The sequence below is a fragment of the Vombatus ursinus genome, unplaced genomic scaffold, assembly GCF_900497805.2.
Source record: "Vombatus ursinus unplaced genomic scaffold, bare-nosed wombat genome assembly UNPS02014801.1, whole genome shotgun sequence".
Classification (NCBI taxonomy): Eukaryota; Metazoa; Chordata; class Mammalia; order Diprotodontia; family Vombatidae; genus Vombatus; species Vombatus ursinus.
The window spans coordinates 13285446-13307295 of record NW_020954579.1 but is presented as its reverse complement, the minus strand read 5'-3'; the positions used below and the strand labels follow the sequence as shown (position 1 = coordinate 13307295).

At 41.0% G+C, this 21850-nt stretch overlaps 1 protein-coding gene across 3 annotated transcripts in view; it reads left to right on the top strand.

The window, feature by feature from the left end:
* The window catches only part of TEX2 (testis expressed 2), a 152540-nt gene that overhangs the window by 125296 nt on the left and 5394 nt on the right, over positions 1-21850 (top strand). For all 3 annotated transcript variants that reach the window (XM_027872883.1, XM_027872884.1, XM_027872885.1), the window contains exons 8-10: positions 5031-5163; positions 17774-17899; positions 19913-20122. In XM_027872883.1, the coding sequence (XP_027728684.1) occupies positions 5031-5163; positions 17774-17899; positions 19913-20122 (469 nt within the window). The remainder of the gene's footprint in view (positions 1-5030; positions 5164-17773; positions 17900-19912; positions 20123-21850) is intronic.

Genomic DNA, 21850 nt, shown 5'->3' with positions numbered 1-21850 from the left:
ATGACCTCCAACACAGTTCATTGCTGCGCTAAGTTGCGGGGTGCACGTTTTGTCATCCTGGCTACTTCTGACTTGTATGACCTTGAATGTGGTGTGGTAATGATGTTGTTGGCCATTGAGCTCTCTCTGTGGGAACAAAGGGAAGGGTGGAATGACTGGTAGTAAAATATATACTTATTGAGGTTGCTGTCTAAAAATCAGGTTGATCCTTTGGACTTGTAGTCAGTCAAGCCACCAGAGATGTGGATGGGAGTGCCTGTTTTCGTGGGATCTTGTTGCAAATAATGGAATCTGGTGCTTTGGGCATGGTAAAAAATAGTTATAATAATTAACATTTATATAGCCCTTTATGGTTTGCAAAGTACTTTACCTGTGTTATCTTATTTAATCCCTACAACAACCCTGGGAACTAGGTTGTTTTGTTTGTTTACCCCATTTGGAGTTTTCTCGGCAAAGATACTGGAATGGTTTGCTGTTCCCTTCTAAACAAGGCACAGCTGAGGAAACTGAGGCAAACAAAGGTTAAATGACTTGCCCAGGGTCATACAGCTAGTGAGTGTCTGAGGCAGAGTTTAAACTCCCAGAATTTCAAGGCCAGCACTCTTTTCAGGGTACCTCCTAGCTGCCAACATGGCAGTGCCACTTTGTTTAGATTACACTCTTGTGTTAACACACTTTGAGATTCCAGGAGAGACTCTACAATGATTACAGTGCAAGGTTGAGTAAGTCACTCATAGTGAAAATGGAAAAACAATTGATTCTCATTCTGTGACATTTTATATTCCTTGATTGGAAACAGCTGCAAGTTGGTGGTTTGAAGTTAAATGTTGCATAAAACACCCTTCACACTTGTAAGAGCTTTAAAAAAAATAGTAATTACATATGTTTAGTAACACTTCATTCCGTGTGGGTTAGTTAAGATTCTGCTCATTAAATGTTCCTATGTCCACATTCTCTAATTCACGTTCTTATTCCCTTTATCCCTAATAGAAAGGCAGCCTTACTTGTCATTGTTAATTTTGTTGTGAAATCATTCAGATTCAGCACTCACTGACTCACCAGTTACATAACCAGCTCAGCTGTCAGAGCCACATGTGATCACATTTTCAGGGTGCTTTTCACCTACTGTATTAATGTCAGTGAAGAAACTTGGTCTTTATTTGCACCTGGTTTGAAAATAGACAGCCCTCATGGGAAAGGAAGAAAGTTATTATAGTCATTAGAATGACTTGCTGTGACTCAGTAATATATCGGTTGCACTTTGAGAAGACAGGATCCATAGATTTAGAGCTAGAAGGAACCCCAGGGGACTAATCTAATCCCCTCCTTTACACATAAGGAAACAGAAGCAATATCTTTTTTTTTTGGTGAGGCAGTCGAGATTAAGTGTCTTGCCCAGGGTCACACAGCTAGTAAGTGTCAAGTATTTGGTCTGAGGCTGGATTTGAACTCAGGTTCAGAGCTCTAGCCACTGTTCCACCTAGCTGCCTCATCAGTATCTTTTATTAAAGATTCTTAAGCTTTCATGCACTCACTTATTTCTTTGATATTTCAGTGGATCTGTGATCTAATCAATGTGGGTATCCCTCCCAGTGGTACGGATTTTGACCCACCCATACCTTGGCATCCTGTGTGCCTCTTGTCCAGAGAAGTGTTGTGGTATGGTGGGAAGAGTTACTGAGATCTGGATTCAGATTTTGGCTTTGATATTCACTGCTGAGGTGAATTTCAGGAAGTTACATGACTTCTCTGGACCTCATATGTAAAGTTCAGGGGTGAGACTAGATAGTCTTAAAGGTCCCTTCCAGCACTCAGCATATGATGCTGCATTCCTCCCCTCATTCCTAGAGGGTAGTTCAGGGCTTTCTTCTGAGTCTCCTAAAGTACCATAGGTGTCCGTGGCAGCACGTGGCCTCACCCCTGGGCCCTGTGACCCATCACTGTCCCTACTTGACAGCAACTCGCAAAAACACTTTATGGTGGGTACTGTCTTCAAAGGTATGTAAAACAGAGTGCAGGTGTGAAGTGTGGAAAGCCATCACCAGTCTGAGGATTCGTTCAGATCTCCAGATTATTGGGGCTATTTTGTGTAGAGCCCAGAAGTTGGTTCCTTGGCTGTCCTGCTAGTGGCCTAGTGTTCCAGTGCCCCTTGGCACTGCCCCATGCTCATTGCCATGGGCTGTGGTCCTACTTGGTGCCATTAGAGAAGCAACATGTAGGATTAGAGCTGGCAGCAGTGGAAGTAAGAAGGGCTGGCAGAGGCAGGAGAGATGAGGAGAGCTCAGGAGTAAGCCTGGCTTCTGACAACAGAAGCAAATAGGCTAGGGAAACTGAGGTAGGGATGTCTCATGTGTGCGTGTGTGTGTGTGTCTGTGTGTGTGTGTGTCCGTGTATTTTGTTGTTGAGTCATTTTAGTCATGTCTGACTCTTCATGACCCAGTTTGAGGTTTTCTTGGCAAAGATACTGGAGTGGTTCACCATTTCCTTCTCCAGCTCATTTCACAGATAAGGAAACTGAGGCAAACAGGGTTAAGTGACTTTCCTGGGGTCACACAGCTAGCAAGTTTCTGAGGCCAGATTTGAACTCAGGAAGATGAATCTTCCTGACTTCAGGCCTGTGCCACCTAACTGCCCCAACCTGGCACATAGTAGGCATTATATAAATGCCTATTCTTTCTCCTTCCCCTAGTAAGCAAATTAATTGTACCATTTGAAGAGTTAGTATAACCGTCTGGGGTGTCTTATGATCAAATTTACGAGGTCTCTTATACAATACTTGAAGTGTGATCAAAAAAATTATTGAGGGCTGGAAAGGAATGCTAACTTTAATGGGAAATTAGATGGAATTAAATGGAAGACCGTTTGATATTTTATTAGGGTGCTACATGAGATTGAGGTGATGGGTCATCTACTGTTGATGGCTTTGCAAGCTGGGGTGCCTTGATAATGAGCTTAAGTTAATCTACTTTTGCTTAAATACTGTACTATGTTAGAGGAATATTTGTAAAATATTAGCAACATTGAATTACTAATGCCAAGAAGGTTATAGAGCCAGAAATGTCACCAGGTGTATATAGGACTCCTTACCTGCCAACTCATAGAATCCACTGGGAAAGAACTTGAGAGGTAGATTATCTCTGAAGTCCTTGCCAGTTCTAATATTCTGTGATCTAATAGGATGTTCTCCATTTGAATGACATTCATTGCCAGTGGGGCAGTTTAAGTGGCAGAACCTTATCTGTAACCTCTTGCCGCCCTTAGCTGTTAGGCAACAGGTAATTTTTTCTGAAGGTTTAGTGTCTTAGAGATATGGGAGCCCATTAACATGGACTCTTTTCCAAAGGGCAGATGAAGAAACTAAGATACAGAGATTAAGTGACTCTTTTCCAAGATAGCCCAGTGACTCAGAAGTCAATTCTTACCTTCCAGTTTTCAGACTGTGCAGAAAAATCATGATTCCTGAATCTTTCCATCAAGAATCTAAGTGGCATACAGTTCAATTTCGTGGCTTTCCTTCCCCACTCCGCCTTGCTTTTATGAAGAAGCTCAGCCAGTGAATTGGGGATCAAGAGGCTGGGACTCTAATCTCCACCCTGGTCACCAACTCACTGTGATCTTAGGTGAATCACATACCTCCTCTGGGCCTCAGTTTCCTTTTCTGTAAGATGAAGGAAAGTAACTCAGTGACCTCAAAGATCTTTTTCTAGCTATTAAAAAATCTCTTCTCTCCATCAGTGTCAGTGGAGCCACCTCCTTTGAACCCTAAAATCACAATTTCCAGTGGGCTTCATGGGGAAGTATGAATGGAAAGATGAGAGTGATGGTAGAACCCCCTCCTCTGTTCTTCCGTGTGTTGAGTTCTCTTCTGTTACTCCGTGATTTGGGAAAAGTTTAACTTCCATGCCTCCCTTCGCCATCTTGGAATTCAAGTAGAATTAATTGTAATAAAGTGCTGACCTCTTAGAACCCCCTTCAGACAGAGCCTACGGGAGACATTTTGTGCATAGTTTGTTTAAAAAAAACAAAAACAAAAAAATCCAAAAAACTAACCATTAAGGTAGGGTCTATCCTGCCAAATTCTTAGCTGGGAGTAATTTTACTTGCTGCTTTATTAAAGAAGACTTTTTTGGGCAGAGATTTGACTATACTACACCCTGGAAAAGTCTTAAAAGAATGCAACGTCTAACACATACGCTAGTCCTGTCCCCCAGTGTTTTGACATAGTTCCACTGTTAAGATATTGTAGTAGAATAGATAAAATATTTATTGGCCTTGGAATCAGTAAGGCCTAGTTGAAATATAGCCTCCAACATTTAATAGCCATGTAACCATGAGCAAAGTCATTTGACCTTTTGAATAGGTTTTCTTATCTATAATAAGTTTTCTTATCTATAAAATGGGCATAATGATACCTATAATACCTACCTCTCAGGGTTGTTGTGAGAATTGAATTAGGTAATATATGTAAAAAGCTTTGCAAACTTCAAAGCAGAATATAAATGTCAGATTTTATTGTTGCTGATCTCAGTATATACCACTGAACCATCAACTCTTGGTTATCTGTGGCAGAGGACTACCATTTAATGTTTATCCCCAATAAGAAGGCTTTCCTTGTCAAACTCCTCTCCATCTTCGCTATTTATTTTTTCTATATGTTCTGCATTTGTTTAATGAGACCAGGTTGTCTTGTTCTAGTAGAATTTAAGCCCCTTGAAGTCAGGTACTATTTGTAACACCAGCACCATACACAATGCATGGCCCAGAAACTCTTGTTGATTGATACTATTCTTTGAATGAGTCCATTATTTATATTAAGTCAAAACTAAACTTTAAATGTAATTGGTTGAATTTGGTTCCAAAACCAAAGCTCATATTTTGCATGTTGGCAAGATAAGCCAATTACAGTTTATTAATCTGATACTTCTGATACTAGTGCTTTTTAAACACCGTCTGGAGAATTTATGTTGGTTGTCACTTTTAATGTCACAGGTTTCAGAAAGTAACTTTCATATTTTATGTTAACACTTCAGGACTCTGGATTGATTTGGAAATGTCCTACAATGGGCCCTTTCTGATGACGCTTGAGACCAAAATGAATTTGACAAAACTGGGTAAAGAGCCTCTTGTTGAAGCCTTCAGAGTTGGAGAAATTGGCAAAGAAGGGTAAGGGATAACACTAATTTAATAAGCAACATTCAGCATCTAGTTTGATTGTTTGAATATTTAGTTCCATTTTTAAAGTATGTTTTGAGTTGACGTTTAGTTCATTATTCAAGTAGAGGCTTTTGAATGGTTTGTCCATTTTATGGATTAACCTGTTTCATTTTATAGTTTTGTAAATTCCCACTAAGTAGCAGACCTGAGCCTTGTTATGGCTAATTGCATTGCCTTTTAAAAAAAAAAATGCTTTTAAAAAAATCAGTTCCTCTTGTTTTTACATCACATTCATTTCCAGATATATTCCTGTCCCTCATCATTACCCAGTGAGCCTTCCCTTGAAACGGAGATTTAAAAATGAAAAGAAAGAACAGTTTGATAAAACCAACCAACATATTAATGAACACATTTGAGAGGATATGCAATCTTTCACACCCATGGCACCCCACACACAAACCCCTCTGTAATAAAAAGAGGGAGATGGATTTTCTCAACTCTTCTCCTAGGTGCAAGCTGGGTCATTATAATTGCATAGCCTTCTTTTTCACTTTGTTGTTCTCTACAATTTACATTTTTGTCATTATGTACGTCATTTTCCTCGTTCTGCTTAATTTCATTCTGCGTCGGTTCCTATAAGTCTTCTCATGCTTCTGAATTCTTCATTGTTATAATTTCTCATGGTGCTGCGATATTCTATTGCATTCAACACAGTGTGTTTAGCCACTCACTAATCAATGGGCATCTACTTTGTTTCTGTTTCTTTGCTGCCACAGAAAGTGCTACAATGAATATTTTGGCCTATATAAGATCTTGCCTTCTGTCTTGACCCTTCTTGGGTTGTAGATTACATTGTTTTTCACTTTATCATTTACCTGTGATTGAATGTTTTAAGTTTTATTGATGTTCTCATTCCCCAAAGACTCTCTCCTCCCTCTCCTCTTCTATGGAACCTTCACTTGTAACAAAGAAGTTAGGCCAAACAGAGCGAACCCATCAACCATATCCTACAGCACAGATGACATTTGGCATCTCTAGTCTACCACTTCTCTGCCAAAAGGAGGGATCATTTGTTCATGTACCTGGGGATATGCCTGTCTTAGATATGCTTGTGAACACTGTGAAATCAGCCACACATGTGCTGTTGTGATCATTAGGCACTTGCATTGATAAAGTCTTTGAAGAACTGTGTATTGGCATTTTAAAAAGGAGTGTGATCAGTAACCGATGTGTATGGTTTAGGCCCTGGGACTGGGCCCCAATCCAATCAAGTCTTGACCTTAAAAGAATTGACTTGGGGTTTGAATAACTCCAACTTCAACACCCTAGCTTGGAATCCATAGCTCCACATTTTGTAGTCCCTTTTGGAAAAACCCCTTGAGTTTCCATTGAAAGCCAGCTTCCTTCTGAGCTGGTTAATCAGCTGGTTAATCATGCTTCAGGCTTGAACTCAAGATAATTGGGTTTTGTTTACTTATGAACCCAGTATAAATGCTATTCTTTAGAAATATTTCAGAAGATATTTGGGGAAGGAGGGGATTATGCAGTTGAGAATGTGTTTATTTTACTTAGATGATTCTAGTGCAACTAGGTTCTTTAATCCCTATTTCTAGTATAATAGTTACAGTGTTGTACCTACTGTTTCTCATCTAACTTCTATCTGTGCTATTTTCCTTTCATTCCTTTCTGCTGTTGTGTTATATAATGTGTTTGGACTCGGCAATCTGTGGATTTGTATTTCCTGGTGAGTGGATTTATCAATGTAGCATTTATCAACGTAGCATTTCATTCCCTGTGAGTGCTAAGTCTTGTCGGTCATGTATGAACCCATCTTAGAGTTTTCTTCCATCACCTTCTTAGAAATAAGGGTGCCACACTGTCAGCCTCAGAGCACTTAGATTGGGGGAGATTTGGAAAGTTTTCTAGTTCCTCTAACTCATAATGGTTTTGTGACCCTGAGGGTTTCACTTAATCTTTCAGTGCTCTGGTCAGCTCTCTAAGACGGTCAGTTGCTGAGAAGATGCCAAACTGCATTAATATAGGGAGAAGTGTCCTCATGTGAGTTCCCTCTATCAATGAAATCCCAGGTCTAGTCCCTATTCTACCTAGTACCTAGTACCCCTCTACCATTGCATTACGTCTGAACAGTGATCAGTGTCTCCCTCGCTCTTAAAATAGGTCAAGTATAGTGGGCTTTACTGGAGTTTCTTTTGCATCATTACAAGTAGAATTGCTTGTTTACTGAGAGACCTCAGGCAACTGTTGTTTCTAACCTAGTGATCTAGAGCAGTGGTCTGGAAAGCAGGGTGTATAAGACAGTCCACGAGAAAAAAACAACTAGAACTTTTAATTTAAAAAATAATATTTAATATCTAGATTTGCCCTAGTTTGATCCGTGTCAGACAGTTATGTGTTGGTTGGTTCAGATTAGTCCACCCTGTCCCTTGTCTTGGATCTCATGCTCATCATCCTTCTGTCTCATGTTCATTCCCACTCCCATGTTTCCATCACAGCACCCTAGATTAGGGAGCTGGGTTCACAGAAGGCACCCTGGGCAGAACTGTGTTCTCCACATGCTTAGGTCCTGTCAAGGAAGATGGCAAAGGGTTGGACCTTTGCCTAAAAGTTTAGACAGAAGGTTGATTTGCAACAGCAAAATGCTAAGGAGTTGTGGCTCACATTAGAGATTAGATTAGATCAAACAAAGCATTTAGTAAATTTACCATGTTCTAGACACTGTACTAAACTGCTGTGGATACATACTTCCCCCCCAAACAAAGACTGTCCATTCCCTCAAAAAGCTTATGTTCTGATGGAAACAGACCGTCCAATAAGAAGGAGCTGGAAAAAGGTTGCAGAAGGGACATGGGCAAAGTTGAAGAGTCCAGAGACTCAGGAGTTGAGCCAGGTTAAAAATTTCTAGATTTGAGCCTGGAGTGTTTGACACCCTTATTTTTCTTGGTCCTTTCCTCCCCTAGTCACTAAGAATTCCTTTCTCCACTTTCCTTCTCCCACCCTGGCTACCTTTTTTCACCTTTCTTTACTTTGCCCCTTCTAAGAGCTTCACCCCCTTAGACTGCTGCACCTGAGAGAGAGAATTCTAGAGGGGTTCCACAAGGCATAGCTCTATGATCTAATGTTGGGATAGACTGCCTCATTTTACAGATGAAGAAACTGAGTTCCAGAGAAGTGACTTGCTCAAGGTCATGCAGGGCATCAGAGTGAGGACTTGAACCCAAGTCTTCTGACTCCAAAGCCAGTGCTTTTTAACATTGATGAACTGAAGGACATAAAATTTAGAAAGTAGAAATTGTATTAAGAAGAGTTTAGATGGAGGCATGTTTTTTTGCTTTCTTGGCCTTCTTGACATGATCTTTCAGAACCAGACTGTCCTTTACAGACAGATTGGAAATGAATTATTCCTTCGTGTTCACAGTCACTAGCACTTCACTCTATAAACTTGAGTAAGGCAGAGGGGAATGTACAAACTCCACAATCCAATTCAGAAGGTTCTTATTAAGTGTCTGAAGGACTATATGGCATATATGCATGACATATAGCCATCAGAATAGCAGGTGGGTGATCTGATCTCCCAGCAGCTTCTAGCTTCGTAGTTTTATAGTAAATCATACATACACACACAGAGACACACACACACACACACACACACACATTTATATATATAAAGGTATATGTGTGTATTATAAATAATTATATATGTGTATGTGTATATTTGTATGTATGTATATAAGTACATATATACACACATGAATATTAAATCATATTTGGATACCGAGCATTAGTTTTTATTATATTCAGTATTCCTAGTCACATAGCCAGGCTATATGGATGCAAAGACAAAAGTAAAACCACATTGCCTGCCCTCAAGGAGCTCCCATTCTAGTGGAAGGAAACAACATATACAGATAAGTAAATAAGTAAAAAAAATATTCAAAATAAATACGGCAGAATTTCATCAGTGATGAAGGCAGAGAACCAACCCTGAGGAAGTCCAGAAGGCTTCTTCTAGTGTATAAAGGATATTGTTTTGATTTACAAGGTTTTTTTTTTTTTTTTAGCATTAGGGAGGAAAACCTCTAAGTGTAATGAGATAAAGAGTAAAACCCAACTTTTTCACCACCCATTCACTCTGTTGGTTTTAGAAATGGCATTTATTAGGTTCATATGATTATAATGTGTAAATCTTCTGTCAGTCAGCTTGATAGACATCAAAGCCAAGTATCAAAATAAAACTAGACTTTAAAATAGTATTAAAAACCCAAGATTTTTAAAAATAATGAAACCTATTGTTCTCACTAAAAATATTTTAATAATCATTTTAGTGGGAATGAAAGGGATTTTATAATACCACTAATAAAATAAAAATCTGGGGCAGGTAGGTGGTGCCTCTGGAGTAAGGAGGACCTGAGTTCAAATCTGGCCTCAGATACATAACACTTATTAGCTGTGTGACTCTGGGCAAAGTCACAATCCCAATTGCCCCACCCCACAAAAAAAAAATCATTTTAATTTAAGGTCTCAACTTCTTGTCAATAGAAGGTTTCTCGTCCAAAGAAAATACAAGGTCCATGATTCTATCATGTCCCTTTTAGCAGTTCGGGAAAAACCTATTTCCAGGGCTACTTTTTTCTAAAATTAAGTTCTTCATGCATGCTGAGCTATTATCTATCATCAGAATCTCTTGGCAGTGAAGTTCACTTTGGACCGAAATTGATGATGCCTAAGAAGAAGTCTAGTGAAGGCAAAAGCATTTATCAGTGTCCAAGGAACCCTCCGAAAAGCATTTACTGCTCCTGGAAGGCTACCATGATCTCTGAGAAAATTAGTCATAAATGTGTGTGGGTTACTGAAATGTTTTCACACTAGATTTTCCTTGGTAATTTAATTTTGTGCTATTCTCCCAGTACATTTCAGATTCACAAGAGGAGGTATGTCAGATCACAATCTTAACAGTGATGGCATTGATTACAGAGTGGTGCCCTTGTGGAGGTCGGGGCTTCTTGTGAACATGCACATGTGTGTGTTTGTATATGTATGTATACACACTCACATATGTCTAGCATGGTATTGCATGGGAGAGCATGCCAAGTAATAACAAAAATAACTGACATAATACTTCTAAATTTAAGGTTTGTGAAACAATTGAATTGCTATCATCTTATGACAGCAACCTTGAGTGTAAATGTTACAGGTGTTTTTATTTCTGCCTTACAGCTGAGGGAATTGAGACTGAGAGTCATTAAGTGACTTTCCATGAGATCACACAGCAGCATCACAGGTCAAAGGCAAGGCAGCAAGCATTTATTAAGCACCTACTATATGCTAGGCTTTGTGCTAAGTGCTAGAGATACAAAGAAAGGCAGAAGACAGTCCCTGCTCTCCAGGAGCTCACAGTATAATGGAAGAGAAAACTCAGAAACAACTATGTATAGATTAGATGCATACAGGGTAAATGGGGAGTAATCAGCCGAGATAAGGCACTAGCATTAAGGGGAATCTGGAAAGGCTTTTTGCAAAAGGTGTAGAGGTATGATTTCAACCTATGTCTTCCTGACTCCCAGTGAGCTATCCTTTCTTGCTGAGAGACTTAATTTTAAAACCATTGTTTAAATCGAAAAACAAAGTGAAATAACATGTTCTAATGCTTTTATTGGAGAGGAAAGCCTGGGAACATGAATTGCCAGAGGCAGAGATTAGAAACCCCAGAAGTGGCCCTGTCCTGGACCACTGGAAAGTGGAAGATAAATGAAATAAGTTCGAATAAACCATCAGCACCACTGAGAGCTGGATGGTGAGATTGGCAGTTAACTTACCTAGAGAGCAGATTCTGAACATAATTGACTGGACTGCCTTTTGCCCCGGGCACTTCCTTTCAGGGCCGTTAGTGGCTTCCTTGGAAGCTTTCCAGGTTTCCAGCGTCTCACTCAACCAGGTTGTCTCTGCTAGTGCAGGCTGGTCCTTTACTGCCCTCTTTTTTTTCAGTCCAGTTTCAAACATGCCAAATCATCATGCCCTTCCTGCATGGGTAGGTACTTCTTATGTTCAGAAAGATTTTTCGCACGTGCTTCCTCCACCCCCTCACCATCTTGAGGGTAAAATTAAGAAAAGTAGACTATTTTCATTTTATTTCCAGCATGCCCTCTCCCCTTTAAGAAAGGCATACACTTCGGATTTACAGTTCTTTTTGTTTCCTCCTATCCTTAGACTTTCCTAAAATTATATTCTTGAGATTTGCTTCAGCTTATCTTAGCCCTCTGGCAATAAGATACCCCCAAATGGAACTCATTGAAGTGAGTCAATAGATTCCCTCTCAGAACTGAAGGGGGGTGGGGGTGGTGCAGAAAGGGATCAGTGGATGCAAGATCTGGCCATTAAGTGGTTTCTGAATTACTGTTTCCATTAATTAAAAAGTATTTCCAATGAAGAACTGAGAATGTGTGTGTGCAACTGAATCTCATACATGATTGCACACCTAAATTCCGTTCTCCTGAGCAAAATCTTGGGGGACTACCCCTCCAGCCACTGTTCCCCCCCTCAACATACTATACACCCCATCCCAGTATACTCTCTTGCACCCTATGGGCAAGGATTTTTCTTTTCCCACCTTCAAGGACTATTTAGAATTATTACTTAGAATAATTATCCTGAGGTCCAGTATGGCACTGTGATAACCTAAAGAAAGGCCTGTTCAAGGAGGAGATAGCCAAGAAGTGTTATTATACAAGTTATACAGTTTTTCAGGTTTTCTTTTTGTTTTTTATTTTTAAATGAACAAAATAGATGCCCCAATCTGATCACTCCTTCTAAGTCACCACTTTGGCAGGTAGCCAACAGCTTCTTCTCTCCTCACTCATTTCCCAACCCTTAGTAATCACCTGCAGAATCTTTAGCACATTATTTTGAACTCTCCTCCAGAGGAGCAAATCTGGGAGGGGGGAGAGGAGGTTGGCTTCTGGCAACAGCCAGAAGAAGGCTTTCAGAGCCACTAAGCAAGCTACTGAAAGATTGTTTGTGTGTGTGAAAATTGTTTCCAAAATGTTTTGATCAGTGACAGACAACATCACTGAAATGAGTGCTCAGCCTTCCGAGGTGATGCCTTAAAGGATCATACACCTATGTTTGGGTCCAGTCTCTTTGAGAAGCCAGTCTTAGTGTGTTATAGTGAATAGCTCACACCTGTTTCCCCTGAAGTTGAATGCTGAGAGTTCAAGATCATAAGTTGGGTGTTCCTTTCATTATAAAGTCACAAAGCCAAAGGCCATTACATTGTGGATGCTGAGGGACCCCCATCCAGCCAAGCTTTTGGACTGATGAGAATACTAACCCCTTCCCTGCTATGCCACTACCCTCAACTCGATCATTTGTAAAAGGAGGCACTTTCTTTGCTTCTACATCATCTGTGGTTTAGTCCAATTGCTACAGTTTCATCCACATGACTATTTTCAGTCCAGGAAGAGTTGCCTGCGCCTATGCTCTGCTGGAGTGATTAATTCAGTAACCTGAGGCCTCTGTGCAGTTCTCAGCATTTAGTATTTTCCCCTGTGAGGCCTGGAGGCTGCCAGGTGATGGATGTGGGAGGAGAAGAGATAATCAGGTTGGTGGATCAGCAGATTTCAGTATACTCCAACAGCTCTGGATGAAAAAGAACTCTATTGATTCAATAGAAGGGACCCTGGAGACTCGGGTGTCACTGGGATTATGCCACCCTCGCCATCAAGACTGAGAACTAAATAGCAAAGTCACTCTTGCTAACTGAATGTTAAAGACACATTCGTAATAGGGTTGTATCCTCTGTCCCAAGTACTTCATTGGGGGTGTTTCAGGAATTACTAAACTCAGCAGAAATGCATCTTTATAATGGTGAGCAGTTCCAGCTTTGTAAGCTTGGAATGCATGTAAACATTTCCTAGAGAAAACAATTCCTAGAAGACCTAGCCAGTAGATGGGGAGGCTGGTTGCTTTTTTCTGTGACTAGGTACACATGTGTTTGTTTCAGGCAAGGGAGTTTTCCCTTAATGTTAACAAAAGTCTGTCTGCTGAAACAAGCCGGCTCTCACCTTTCAAAGGCTGCTTCAGAGAAGGGTCAGTACAGCGTATTGCACAGGGAGCTTGAAGGTACCCTTCCTTACAGATGGGCTCCTGTTTCAGAGGAGGAGGATGCAATCCCAGCCCTAGTACCACACATGAACTGCTGCTGATAGCCACCATGCATTTCAGCCCTCGGATATATGTAACTTGTACTTGGCCAGGAGAATGTAGCAGTGTCCCCTTTGCCCTCCACTGCTCTGATGTCCATCCTGGCAGCTGAGAGAGAGCTCTCAGAGCCGGAGAAACAGACCTGAGGCAATCCAAGGATTGTGGCTGCCTAGAGACAAGTTGGAAACACAACTGACCTGACCTTGCTGGGTTACCTTACCCTTACCAAAAATATGAGCTTCAGAAGCCTTATCTTTGTCCAGCAATGTTAGCAATGAGACAGCCCCCCTCAAATGCCTTGGCTAAAAAGGACAAGGATTTGCCAGCCTCTTCAGTGGACAGGTTATTATGCAGGAACATAATGGCCTTCTGTATTTACAGACTGTTAGTACAAGTTAGTACTAATGGGACCTGGTAAGGAACAAAGTGGCAAGGCCCTGAGTACCCCTTACAGTGTTCCCCTTAAGACCTAGATTTGGAAGAAGGAAAAATACAAAGCACTCACATCTGAGTCTGATTTTTTAAAATCCGACTCAGGAAAAACCTAAGAAGAAAATAGCTCTACTGCAATTTGTGTGACTTTTACTTAGCAAAAACAAAACAAAACAAAACAAAAACCTTACAACTGTCCCCTCTCACATCCCTATTCCCCTTATTTGTCTTTAATCTTTCCTGGTCTTCTGGCTGCTTATCTGCTGCCTACAAATATGCCATTGTTTCCTCCAGTCTCCCTGCCTCCATTCATCCATCCCTTCTAACTATCATCCCACATCTTTCCTACCTTTTGTGGCTAAACTCCTTGAGTAGGCTGTGGACAATAGGTTCTTCTCTTCCCATTCCCTTCTTAACTCTCCACACTCTGGCTTCTAGCTTTATTATTCAACCCAAACTGCTCTCTCCAAGGTTATTAATGATCTCTTACTTGCTAAATCTAATGTCATTTTCTCAGTCCTCATCCTTCTTGACCTCTGTGCAGCCTTTGACATTGTCAATAACCCTCTTTTCTAGGTTTTCAGGACACTTTTCTCTTCTGGTCTCCTTCTTCCTCTTTGACTTCTCCTTCTCAGTCACCTTTACTGGCTCTTTATCCAGGTCATGCCCACCAACCATGATTATCCTATAAAATTGGGGTGTCCCTCAAGCTTCTGTCCCGGGCTCCCTTCTCTTTTTCCTCTAGACCACTTTACTTGGTGATCTCATCAGCTTCCATGGATTGAGTTATCATTTCTTTGCTGATGAGTCTTGCATCTCCAGCTGCCTACACTGGATGAACCATAGAACAAGGAACTTGGTCTCCCAACTCTGGGCATTTTCACTGGCTGTACCCACTGCCTCAAATACTCTGTCTCTTCAACTCTGTGTCCTGGCTTCCCTGGCTTCCTTCAAGGCCCAGCTAAAATCCCACCTTCCACAGAAAGCCTTTCCTGAGCCCTCTTAATTCTACTATCTTCCCTCTGTTGATTATTTCCTATTTATCCTGTATATAGTTTACATAGTTGTTTGCATATTGTCTCCCCCATTACTTTATGAGCTTCTCAAGGGCAGGGACTATCTTTTGCCTTTCTTTGTATCCTTAGAGCTTAGCACAGTGCCTGGCTTGTAGTAGGTGCTTAACGAGTGTTTATTGACCAACTGGCAAAAAAAAAAAAACCTTAACTTCTCTGAAACAGCCTTAAGTGTCTCTGTTAGTTACTTGGTAAAGATCCCAAGACTGGTGTTAGTAGCCATTGACCTTCTCTGTGGCACTGAAAAGTTTGCCTTGGACAGTGGCTAGGAAGTCATAAGAAAAAAAATCCAAGTGGTGGTATGAGTTTCTGCTACAGAGAGGTCTTTGGAGTCAAAACTGATTTTGTGAAAATTTAGAGCAGCTTCAGAGATTTTGGGATTCAAAGTCAAGCGACCAGAATATGACACAATTGCAAAGGTCAAGAGATAGAACATCTCTCCTTTTCCACCACCAACATGAGTCTGTAAAAATATTGGACATATACAACCTAACCTATTTCAATTCCAGTTGACCTTTTGCAAACAGTATACAACCGTGGTGTTTATAGAGGGATTTTGTTTGGCTACCTAGCACCTCTCTGGATGGTCCTTCCCTCTGTTTGCTGTGTCCTCAATTAAACTGCTTGTAGTCAAGCTTATCAGACCTGTCTCATGTACACAGCCAATGTGAATAATCCATCCCATTCCCCAGCAACTTTCCTACGGTGTTAGCAATGCCTGGGCAGTTGAGCATCTGCACTTAGATGAAAATCCCAATGAGGAGACAAACTTAATAGTATCATGTGCAGGCTGGGATTTAGTTCTGTCTGAATTCATTTTTGAAGTGGCACTGAACGGCAGAAGGTTTTTGTGAACAAATGTGATAGTTCTGAATCACTTCCAGAGGTAACCATCAAAATGATGCACAATGGAGAACAGTCAGGCCAAGCTGCAGTGAGAATAGGCACGTGAGCTGGATGCTTGCTCCCAGTACCTGGGAGCTGGCTTAAGCTTGAACTGATAATCCCTCTTTACCAAGACGCTTAAGATGAAGAACCTGCACTTTGCAGCTATAAAGGGACTTCCCAGAATGTCTGCAGCTCCCCCAAAGAAAAATCTACCTCCAGAGGAAAGATCTGACCAAATAAAAGTTTAAAGAAACATTCTTGTTGAGTAAAACAACACAGGTGTCATTGCTGTGTTAAGTCTCGAGTTAAGTCAGATTTCATCTGTAGCCATGTCACTTGAAGATCTTATTTCTGGAAGGGCTCGGTAGAAATCCAGAATTACTGGGGCATCAATCTCAGTGATCACATTAATTTACTTACACACAAATAACTCTTAAAACAGTCAGAGTCCAATTTACAAGATGTGCAACAAGCAGAAGAGGTGAAGGACAAACATTGCAAATGAATTCATGTCCTTCAGGGGTGCAGATTCTCAGAGGTTACTCTTGTCCAAATCCTTCTGTTTCCTCAATAGCAAATAATAGTTTTTCCTTCAGTTGTTCATAGCTCTTGTAGGGTGGTAGATCCAAGCAGTTAAAACAGGTATGACTTCTAGGTAACCACAGATTTTGGGATTCAAAGTCGAGTGACTTAACCAAAGAGGCTCCTGTTGTCATTGGTGAGGGATTCCCCTGTCTGGGACAAAATGTCACCTCACCCTTGAAGTCATTACCATCTTTCCATTTATCCACAAACTTAACATGGCCAGCACTTTCAATAAAAATCATTGCATTCCATTGAATAATAACTGACATTTACAAAGTGCTTTAAAGTTTACAAAGCACTTTATATACATAGAATGTGATGAACTACCCCCTGTTTGTTGATGCATGCCAAAAAAGTTTTCTAGTCTCAAATTACTATCCCTTTAAATAAATTTACTATATTGGTCCAAATATAAGCTGCATCATTAGAACAAGATATTTTTGAAGGGGGAAAAATAGACATTGAAAAATAATTACTTCCACCCCATTCTCTTTTGTGGAACTAACCTCTTTGTCAGGGATAAAAAGCCTGATATTCAGGGCTCTGAGTACTCTTAAGACAGATGGGCCACGCTCACTTGCCCACTCTTCTCTCCTTCCCTCTAACTCCCAGCTCTGTTCCTAATAAAGCAAGCCCTGTAGGTAGCAAATCTTTGGAGCTTCACTACAACCTCACTGCTACCCTGGGCTTCAATAGTTCCTGTCTCCTTCCCCTGCTCCATTTCAGGGCAGAATAGTCCTCAAACCTGGGGTCATTTGTCTTAAGGGTGGAAAAGAGGAGAGTGCAACTAACTGAAAATTTGTTCTGGGCAAAGTGCAAACTCTTTGGTGAAGAGAATCCTCTTTGGTGAGAATCCTCTTCCATTACCTATCCCTACTGGGTCATTTCTAGCCCCAGACGTGACAGTGGAAGGAAGATCTGATAACGTTTCTCTCTAAGGATTCAGGGATTGGATGCAGACAGTTACTCCAGGCCTGCAAGAGGGCAATACCTGTCTGCCTTACATTGCCACCACAGCAGCTGGGATAGGCTTCTTGTGCGTCCCCAATGGAGGAAAGCTATTGTTACTATTTCTGCTCACTGCAGACACAGTTTCTACTCCTTGCTGGGAAAACCAGTGAGGCCTAAGTAATAATGTCTTTGGTAACTAAGAGTGTGATCATAGGTGGCACACAAGTTCTATACAAAACAGATTTTGAGGGGAAAAGTACAGCCTGTGTTTGGACCAGCTTGTCTCTCGTATGACTAATTATACTTACTCATAGACTCTAGGATTAGCCTATTTATTTGGGCTGGGCAGAAGAGAATATTAAAATGTGTTAACCTTGTTAGTCCATCGTAGTTTCTCGTGTTTGTGTGATAACTAATTTTTTTTAAAAGCTTTCCAATCCACAGAAGTTTGACGGTGACTCTTTCTTGTTCAGTTTCAGGCCAAGGGCATATTGCCTTGCTGACAGTGATGAGGAGTCCTCCAGTGCTGGCTCCTCTGATGAGGATGATGCTTCAGAAATGGTTGGTGGAGACAAGCAGCTCACTCCAGGGACTGAAGGGTTTGTGGTTCAGAACATTTTTCCTTCTTCCTTCCCCCCATCTTAAATGTTTCAGTGAATTTCCCAACTGTGGGCTTTGTTGAGTTCAGAACTTTGGGCTTTAATAACCAATGTGTGTTTGCTTAAAATCTGAGTTCCAAAGCTAAATGCTTTATCTCTCTGGCTCACCTAACAAAAGAAAGAGAGCACCAGAGTAGATGGAGATCTCCTCCTGAGGTGGAGAGCCCCTCTTATTGAGATACTGAAGTGTTGTATTGATTGTGTACTGAGAGGAGAGAAACTAGGCAACATTCCTCAATGCTTTCTCTAGGAAGCTGCTCCTCCCTATGTTTGATTCACAGAAACTCTGATTTCTAGTTCTACAGCAGAAATCCTAGAGTCACCTTCTTCAGTGGAGAGTGAAGATTTGGGAGTTTAATAGTATTTCAGGGAGCAACTCTTAAAGTTCCGACTTCCTAGGTGTTTTGTTTCTTAGGAGCTCATTGTAAATATAACACTTGATACTTTGGACGGACTTGAATCCAAGAGATCACTATAAAGAAACCAAGTGATTCAGTATTTCCTTAAAGGAAAATTTCCACCCCATTCACTTATGAAATCGTATGTAAGAGGCAAAGAATCGTTAGGTCAGACGGGTTGACACTAAAGTTTTGCTGCCCTTATTTGAAGTGTCTGCTTGTGAGTTCTATTCTTTTATTTCTTGTTTCCCTAGACATGGTATGCTTGTGCATTCTATCTCAAAACTGTACAAAATATTCTTTTTAGAGCATTTTTTCCACTAGAAAATGAGACATAAAAACCCAGTTCCCCACCCTACCAACTGCTGACATTTTAGTTAAAGCTATGAAGCATTTCATCCCAGCGTCATTTGGGGCAGGGCTTCTAAAACATTTTCCACTCTTCATCCCCTATCAGTGCTTCTTAAACTAGGGGTCACAACCCCATATGGTCAGGACCCACAGTTTAAGAAGCACAGGTTAGGGGACCATATACCATTGAGTAGGCCCTATTTGATAATGGTGTGAGAAGGTCAGGCTTTCAACAGGAACTGGAAAAGAGCCTTTTTGTTGGCTACTCCGGTGATTGTAGAGATTGCCACTAGATGCTATAGAGAAGGGAAATGCCATTAAAATTAACCCGATGGCACCTGTTCTCAGAGTTTTCAGTCTGGTTGGGAAGAGAATATACACATGTGGTATGACCTTGAAAAGAGATGGTGGTGATTTGGTGAGATTAAAACTGAGTTTCAATATGTGGTCATTGATATCACTTGTTATAACAATGATTTCACAAGAATATTATCGTATTCTGACTACATTCTAATATCTGAGAGGTGTTTTAAAAAAAATTAATGTGTGAGATGCTTTTGGCCATGATGAAATATGATGTTTGCATGTAACTCTTTTTTCCTTTTTTTGTGGTGATACCAAATCTCATGCACTTTCTTACTATCTTCTCAGAGTAGGTGGAGCATTTTTTTTTTTTTTTTATACAGAGCTGTGATTTAATTGGTGTGGCATATTCTCTGTAAGGAAACTTCTCCACTTATGCAGATCATAGATCATGCAGCTAGACAACTCATCTGTAATTTATAGTCTTCCAGAGTTGCCTGGGTCATTGGTAATATTTGCTCATGGTCACACATCTAGTATAGTCAGGTCTTTGGACACCAACGCCAGTCCTGTAGCGACTAGCTGCCTCTCAAGATGGAAGAGAAGGGTAGGGAACTCCGTGAATAAGGAAACTGCTTCTCTCAGTTTAGGTTAGCATCTTCTCTGCCTAGAACTGTCAAGTGACTTGCTCAGGGTCACACAGCCAGTATGTATCAGAGACCAGACTTGAATACAGATCTTCATGGTTCCAAGGTCAATACTTTCCACTACGCCACAGCTGTCTCTAAGTCAGAACATGGACAGTATAAATAAAGGTTTTCATGTGCCACTAGAACTAGGTGGTTTCTGAAACAGCAGAGTTTATTATAGTAACTTAATTTTTCCTGTTCTAAATTTGAAGGTATGTTGGAGGATACCGGACAAGTAAGATTATGAGGTTTGTGGACAAAATCACCAAGTCAAAATATTTCCAAAAAGCAACTGAGACAGAGTTTATTAAAAAGAAGATTGAGGAAGTCTCGAATACTCCACTGCTTCTGACTGTTGAAATACAAGAGTGTAAAGGAACCTTAGCAGTTAACATTCCACCTCCTCCAACTGACCGAATATGGTATGTAGAGCAAGACTGTGCTCTTCCTTTCAGGTATCTTTACTTTGAGGTTAGAAGGTCCTGGCTTCCTTAATTATTAGATCATTGAAAGCAGCACAGTCCTAACCACAGAAAGTCCAAATGTTTTTTCATCGATTCACCATGATTTAGTTTAGTTTAATGGTAGTTAACTAGGTTTTGGTTTCACATTCTTTTCCAAAAGATTAAATCACATTGGATTGGTCCTCATATATTAGAAAAATCTCCTTTTCAGTGAGGAAGCCAGGTGCATGGTGGTCAGCTTCACATGCCCCCACCCCAGGCCATGCCAGAGTCTTGAGCTGTGTTGTGATAGGGAAGAGGAGGGTTTTATCTATAGCTACACTAGCTCCAATCCTGTTGTATCATTGTTGCTTGCACCAGGAGTCATCTCTCAATAAGACATCATCTTCCTAGAACAGGCTGGATCAGGGATTTCCAGGAGTTGCAAACACACCAGTATGGAAGGGAGTTGAATTGGAGGTTCTGGATATTAGTTATATTCTCAGCCAGAGCTGACCTGTAAGCTGTGTGAGGGAGAAAATTATTTAACTTTTAAAAAATACTATTCTTGCTCGGTTCCTTTCCCACCACACCCTCTTCAGTCACAGCTATACTGTGGGATGGCAAGATCTAATGAGTGGTTTTTTAAGGATGGGGGGAAAATGGCACCAGGGAACAGGGAGAGTTTGAAGAGAAGAGAGTGAAGGGGAAAAATTGTGGATACAGCCTGCTAGAGAAGACAAGAAGGGATAGGATTAGGTTGGGGGGGTGGGAGGCTGACTCTGGCAGTGAGAAGGGAGTAAAGGAGGAGCTCGTAGGGGAAGTCATCCAAATGATGTGAGGTAGAAGAGGTGTGGGAGGACAGATGCTCTTGAAGCAGTGCTGATAGAGCTGTAAAATCGGCTGACCCTTGTGGGTTGCAGGTTTTGGTTTGGTTTTTTGTTTTTTTAATTATGCAAGCAGAACAGTCATTCTAGCAAGGCTTGGACTGACTGCCTGGCAAGGGGACCTATTGCTAAAGGCTCTGGGAGTTAGTTGTTATTAAAATGTCCGTACTCTTTAACCCAGCAATCCAACTACTGGGTATATACTCTAAGGAAGTCAAGGACAGAGATGATTGTCAAGTATGCCGGTTAATTGAGCATTTATTAAGCACCTATCATGTGCTAGGTATTCAGGATGCAAATACAAAGCTGAGGTAATTCCTGCCCTCAAGGACCTTGCATTCTACTGGGCTGCAATCAGGTTACAAATAAATAAATACAAACTATACCCAAAATAAATACTCCATAGTGGAAGAGCAGGGAACTAACAATCAGGAGAACCTCTTGAAGGAGGTAGTACTTGTACTGGTCCTGGAAGGGAGCTCGGCACCCCAAGAGGCAGAGAGGAAGAGGGAGAACATTCTGTGTGTGGGGGGCAGCTTGTAAAAAGGCCTGGAGATGAAAGCTGGAATGTTATGTATGAGGTGTTGAAAGTGGGCCAATTTGGTGGGAGTGTAGAATGAGTTAGTGGGAGTAATGTATGATCAGACTACAAAGATAGGCTGGAGCCAGATGGCGAAAGGCTTTAAATGTCAAGAAGAGGAGATTGGAGTTGATCTTTCATCCTGCAGACAAGCTCCAGGAGCCACTGAAGCTTCTGGCACAGGCGGATGGTATGGTCAAACCTGAACATTAGGAATATCATTTTGGCAGCTGTGTGGAA